The sequence below is a fragment of the Arachis ipaensis genome, chromosome B06 (genome assembly GCF_000816755.2).
Source record: "Arachis ipaensis cultivar K30076 chromosome B06, Araip1.1, whole genome shotgun sequence".
NCBI classification, from domain to species: Eukaryota; Viridiplantae; Streptophyta; class Magnoliopsida; order Fabales; family Fabaceae; genus Arachis; species Arachis ipaensis.
In genome coordinates, this window is record NC_029790.2 from 2,923,582 (window position 1) to 2,929,640 (window position 6,059).

General features: G+C 33.2%; 1 protein-coding gene across 1 annotated transcript in view; it reads right to left on the reverse strand.

Annotated features, from left to right (window-relative positions):
* Positions 1-2,573, reverse strand: part of LOC107645360 (elongation factor Tu, mitochondrial) — a 4,231-nt gene extending 1,658 nt beyond the window's left edge. The window contains exons 1-7 of the mRNA XM_016349371.2: positions 2,258-2,573; positions 1,909-1,984; positions 1,654-1,746; positions 1,465-1,539; positions 1,074-1,178; positions 885-975; positions 571-776 (exon numbers count right to left, since the gene is read on the reverse strand). Of these exons, the coding sequence (XP_016204857.1) occupies positions 571-776; positions 885-975; positions 1,074-1,178; positions 1,465-1,539; positions 1,654-1,746; positions 1,909-1,984; positions 2,258-2,451 (840 nt within the window). The 5' untranslated portion in view covers positions 2,452-2,573. The remainder of the gene's footprint in view (positions 1-570; positions 777-884; positions 976-1,073; positions 1,179-1,464; positions 1,540-1,653; positions 1,747-1,908; positions 1,985-2,257) is intronic.

Below are 6,059 nucleotides of genomic sequence, written 5' to 3' on the forward strand. Positions count from 1 at the left end.
AAAGAATCAACATTTAACTATCGGCCTATCGGGTTAGTGCTCAAAATGGTTCCTAAAAGATCACACATAAATCAATTTGGTCCTTCAAAGATTCTAATTTGTACTCTCAAAGATATCCACAAGCATACTCGGTTTGTTCATTAACTTCTTGTTGATGTGTCACTAATAACTATTGACATGTAACGTAAAGCTTGCCATGTATTACGTTCTTAACGTGCCACATGACACTTAACAGTGACAAGTCAGCAGCAAGTTAATCAAAGGATCAACCTGACTCACATTAGTATCTTTCAAAGATCAAATTGAAGCATTGAATCTTTTAGGAACCAAATTAACTCATCTATAATCTTTCAAGGACCAATTTGAACATTAACCCCTTAACTATCATATCCAATATTCCAATTGAAAAAAGAGATATGCAAAAAGTGTTCCACCAACAAGAAGGTTAAACTAGCCATGACTAAAATACCAAAGAATCAAATATTGAAAGAATATTATTACATGTTCTTCCCATATTCAATTTATTCGGCTTAAAAAATCCATAGGAACTTTAAGTTCATTCCCATATACCTGAATTGAAAAAACATCTTCAATGGGCATAAGGAAAGGCTTGTCAAGTTGGCGAACTGGGTCAGGAATGTATTCATCTACAGCATCCATTAATTTTAGAATGGCCTTTCTTCCAATTTCGTCATTTGTACCCTGTAAAGCAGACAATGCTGAGCCTCTGATGATGGGGATTTCATCTCCAGGGAACTTGTAGAAGCTTAGAAGCTCTGCCAGATTCATAATTAACATAAGCAAACGTTCGAAGACATGGAAAACAGAAATCTATGCACGCATACTATTTACAAATAAGGCAAAATCCTAGAAAATCACCCTACCCCGGAGCTCCATTTCTACAAGTTCTAACAACTCTGGATCATCGACAGCATCAACTTTATTCAAAAAGCACACCAGAGAAGGCACACCGACCTGCACATATCATGTCAAGATATTAATATGGCAGAAGGTAACTCAGTAGCTAAAAGTTTACTTGGATTATGTACAAACCACTTCAGTAGGGTACCTACTTGGCGAGCAAGAAGAATGTGCTCCTTGGTTTGGGGCATTGGTCCATCAGGAGCAGATACAACAAGTATTCCACCATCCATTTGTGCAGCTCCTGTAATCATATTCTGCACGATGGCTAGTTGTTATATATGTGCATAGTCCCACATGCACAAAATTGCAGAAGCATAACTTATGCATTAAAATCAAGTCAGGATAAAAATTATCTTGTGATCCACACTTAAATAAATAAATAAGAATCATCTCATTCCACCACCTTGTCATACTAGTAGAAGTGTGGAACAATCCTAGGTAACAACTCAATCACTCTTTTACAACTTAGTTGCGCAATTTCTGTTGGGCAATACTAATTATAATTAACATTTTTCCATTAAGCAAACGTTTTAAGCTTACTTTGACATAATCAGCATGTCCAGGGCAGTCAACATGTGCATAGTGTCGTTTAGCAGTCTCATACTCAACGTGTGCCTGAAAATTTAAACATTGAGCAAGTACATATCATAAGGGCAGGAATTGTAAAATGAACTAAATTCACTGCATGGCCACAATGGCCTGCCAAAATGAACAACGTTATGTCCCAACCGTTGCAATTGTAATTCCTCTCTTCTTCTCTTCAGGAGCCTTATCAATTTCATCAAAGGCTATAGCCTTAGCTTTTCCTTCATCGGCTAAAACCTGATCAAAGGTAAGACGAAATAACTCCATAAGATAATCCTTTTTTTTTCAAATTTAAATTACTATAGCATCGTGGGAATGGAAAAGGACTAGCTAGACAAAACTTGAGTAAGATGAACAGCATGATGATAATGAAAATGTAGAGTAAGATGGAACTGAAACCTTGGTAATTGCTGCGGTGAGTGTAGTCTTCCCATGATCAACGTGCCCAATAGTTCCAACATTAACATGGGGTTTTCTGTCAGCAAAAGAAACCTCAGAGCAATAAGAGGAAATGTAAAAGGCAACTATTTGAGACTTCTGACATGAAGTAACCAAAAGGCTCTTTACAATCACAGAATCACATACTATCCAAACAAATCCAAGAACCCATTCATCGAAGTTCAAATCACACCATAACTCTACTTTCACAAGTAAAAATCTAATTTTTCCTTTCATAAAGCATTAAGTTAGAAACCAAGCACAATGTTGGGAACACCATGAGAGGTGAAATTGAAGTATTAAAACTTACGTTCTGGTGAAGGTGGCCATGGATCTCCACCAAGGATTGGAAGAAGAATAAGAAGAAGAAGAAGGAGAGAAGTTGTCATTTGAAAAAGGGGATTCAGAGAGAGGGGGGAAGGGTCTGCAACAAGAAGAGTAGATTTGAGAAGAAAATGGGAAGATTCGCCTAGAACTTGAATTCCTGAGAGCAATAGTAGCCATTGGAGCTTGATGAGGATTTTGACTTGTGAGTGACGAGAGGGAGAAGCCCTAAAAGAAGAAGGGGGAAGAACAGAGAGGCGAGGGTTTTAGGAGAGAGAGTGAGTAGTGAGTAGTGAGCAGAGAGGTGAAGTTGCAGGGTTTTAGTTTTTAATGGGCTTCCGACACCGACCCGAAATTTTCGTGTGGCCCAAATCTTGCAACTGTGTTTTTTTTCGGACATGGACAGAGAAAAACTACTAACAACCGTTTAGTTAGTTGGGTCACAGCACTCTTTCTTTCTTTCCAAAGTCAAAATCAGGCTTCTGCAGTCCGCTTTTTAATTTGCATATGGATGCACATATAGTGTAGGATTCTAATATAAGGGTGGGAAGTGTTTCACAAGTTTGTGGTGTCAGAGGAGAAACAATTCGGATCCTCCGAATTCTCAGCACAACACGGACTCTTTGAAAAACGTTGCTTCACAAGTTTTTGGTTCAGGGGAGATTAGAACTCGGATCCTCTGAGTTCCATACAGTTCACGGACCCTCCGATTTGCATTGCACCAATCGCATGGTCCGAGTTAAGGAACCCTGCACACGCGTCGCGCTGTTGTTGCTCCCCGAAATGGTGCCCTGAAACCAAACAAATACCCTTCAACCCTCTCTCACCATCCGATTACAATTCACTCTCACATTTCACTCTCAACTTGACATTCTTCTTCCTTTCTCTCTGTATCTGCGTGGAGCTTTGCATGGTAGATGAGAAATAATCATGCCAAAAAAATATAAAATTAAAGATGTTGATCGATCTGAGCTTCATATTATTCATTATCTCAGTGATCCTGATTATGTAAGTATTTTTTGAAATTTTTTTGAGTTTTTTAATTTTTTTATAGTTATAATTATTAAAATATAAAATTTCAATATTATGATTGTTGTTAGATACACAGTTGAAGAATATAAATAGAATGATTATGACTAATTTATTAGTATTAGTTAGATTATTTTAAAATATTTTGAACAGATTAATAATTATATTTATGATGATTAAAATTTTTTTTATGATTATATTGTTGTTAGACATGCATTTGAAAAACATAAATAAGTTAATTGTTACCGTTGTTAGAATATGAATGATGGCATATACTGATTACTAATATTTTTTATTATTGATGATGATAAGTTAGTAATTGTTAATTATCTTACTAATAATTTGTTATATTTTTTGTAGAAATTAAGAATGTTGACATATAACCATCCAGTTCCTCCGGATCGGTACAACGATAGGGTGGAGAAGCATTTACGACTTACCGGTTTCTATCATGTATCTCAGATTGGGATAGTGCAGTGTCAGAAAGCATTGGTAAATGCTCTAATCGAACGTTGGCACCCAGACACACATACGTTTCACCTTCCCATTGGTGAATGTGCCGTGACTCTTGAAGATGTGGCTCTAATTCTTGGTCTTCCCACAGATGCTCTAATTTTTTATTTTATTAATATTTTAAAATTTGTATTAAAAAATATAATAATAAATTTATAATATTAATGTGAAAAACAGTTAATTTATCATAATAAAAACACTCATTTAATTTACTCTCTCAGCACTTAAAAATTTCTCCAATTTTCATAGCTATAAAGTTGCCATTGAGTATTATATTTGAGACTAACATATAAAAAAAATATATGGAAAAATTTGTTTGCTTATGAAAAATATAGATAGAGAGACACTTTTTTACCAACTAGCAGATATAATATCACTGTTCATCAAATTGTATCATTTTCTAAAAGCTACTAAAATAAATAATAAAAACGTCTAATAATAAGGAGATTAGAAAATTTGTGCTTGAAATTCTAAACAATTATGTTTCGTCTACATAAATGTTTTAGTAGTCTCTGTGCCTTATATTTGGTCAAAATTCTCTATATTGGATAATAATCAAGAAAATAATGATTATGATTATTAAGCGCAATAATAGTCTCTAGAATCCGGAAAATACATCTATATATATTCTCTTAACTTACAAGTATGGTAATAAACATTAATCAACGGTGGAAGACTCCAAAGCAGAACAGAATCTTTGGAAATTGGAAATGCTTTGTTATGTTTCTACGAAATGACTTCTTCTTTTCTTGAATTAGAGCTAGAGAAACATACATTTGCATGTTACATTTATATATAATAATAATAACTTCATTTGATTTAAAACATGTGGTAAAACATTTTTAGTCAAAGAGGCCACTCAGATAAACACGCCTAAAACGTCTTTTTTTAAAGATGTTTTCATATTGTGTTTTAATTGGTTTCTGTATAATTTATTCGGTGTTCCTCATCACATATTATTAAATTTCTCAAAAGATTTTCTTTCCAAAAATACTAAAAAATATTTAATTTGGACTAAAACAGAATATAATTAAAATATAATTAATTTTAAAAATAAAAAAAATAAAAATTAAATTAAATTAGATATTTATGTATACTATATAATTAGTATTTGTCAAATATAGTACTTAGAAGTGCAATGGCTAAGTGGCAAGTAGAGGTTACTTTTGCTCCAAGGTTCTTGGTTCGAGACCGGTTTGGTTAGACCGGTTTGCACCGGTTCTTACCAGTTCACACCGATTTTATTCCTTATCGGTTTTTACAACTATGGATATAATAATGGTAATTAAGTTGACAATTCAGTTGTTTTAATGGTAATTAAAATCTAATAATAGTTTATAATAAAAGAAACATTCTTTTGCAACAATGAACCTATAGTAATAGTTAGGGGTGTTCATAAATTAGATCATATCCATATAAATCCATAGTATTTATCCGTATATGATCTGTAATTTGAGAATATGATCTGATCTGTAAGATGATCGGATTGGATCGAATCGGATCCACACTCTAATCAGATAGAAATAAATATGTTTAAATTAGATCATATCCATATAAATCCATAGTATTTATCCGTATCTGATCTGTAATTTGAGAATATGATCTGATCTGTAAGATGATCGGATTGGATCGAATCAGATCCACACTCTAATCAGATAGAAATAAATATGTTTAAAAAAGTAAACAAAAAAAATTATTGACTTTTTTTTATAAAAATAAATTTTTTTATATTTTTTATTTTATGGATATATTTTTATCCAGCTTTTCGATTTAATGCTGGAGAATTTGAAAAGCACAAAGAAACGATTTCTGGCTTGTTGGATGTCATTGAGAAATATGCTTATGATGATCCTGTACTGAATTCTAAGCTGACAAGTGAGATTTTTTATTTATGTGAAACCGGTTTTATCGGTTCAACTAGCGGTTTATCGGTTGAACCAATAAACCAGTGAACCAGTGACCTGACCGGTTCGATTACCGGTCCGGTTCTTACAACTATGTTTAAGAGACAACAAAGTTATAGAATTTTCGGGTGCTCTCCACACAACATCTATTATATACACATAAATAGAAATTAATTAAGAATCAAGGTTGGGCATATTTGCACAATCAAAAACCAAAACCTAAAAACAAACATAATATAATGTATATACATTATTAGCTGTTATAGGGAACAATAAAAATCAGGCCATTAATTTTTAATTATCATATTTGGTATAGCTACGTTAAAAATTCACATAAAAATG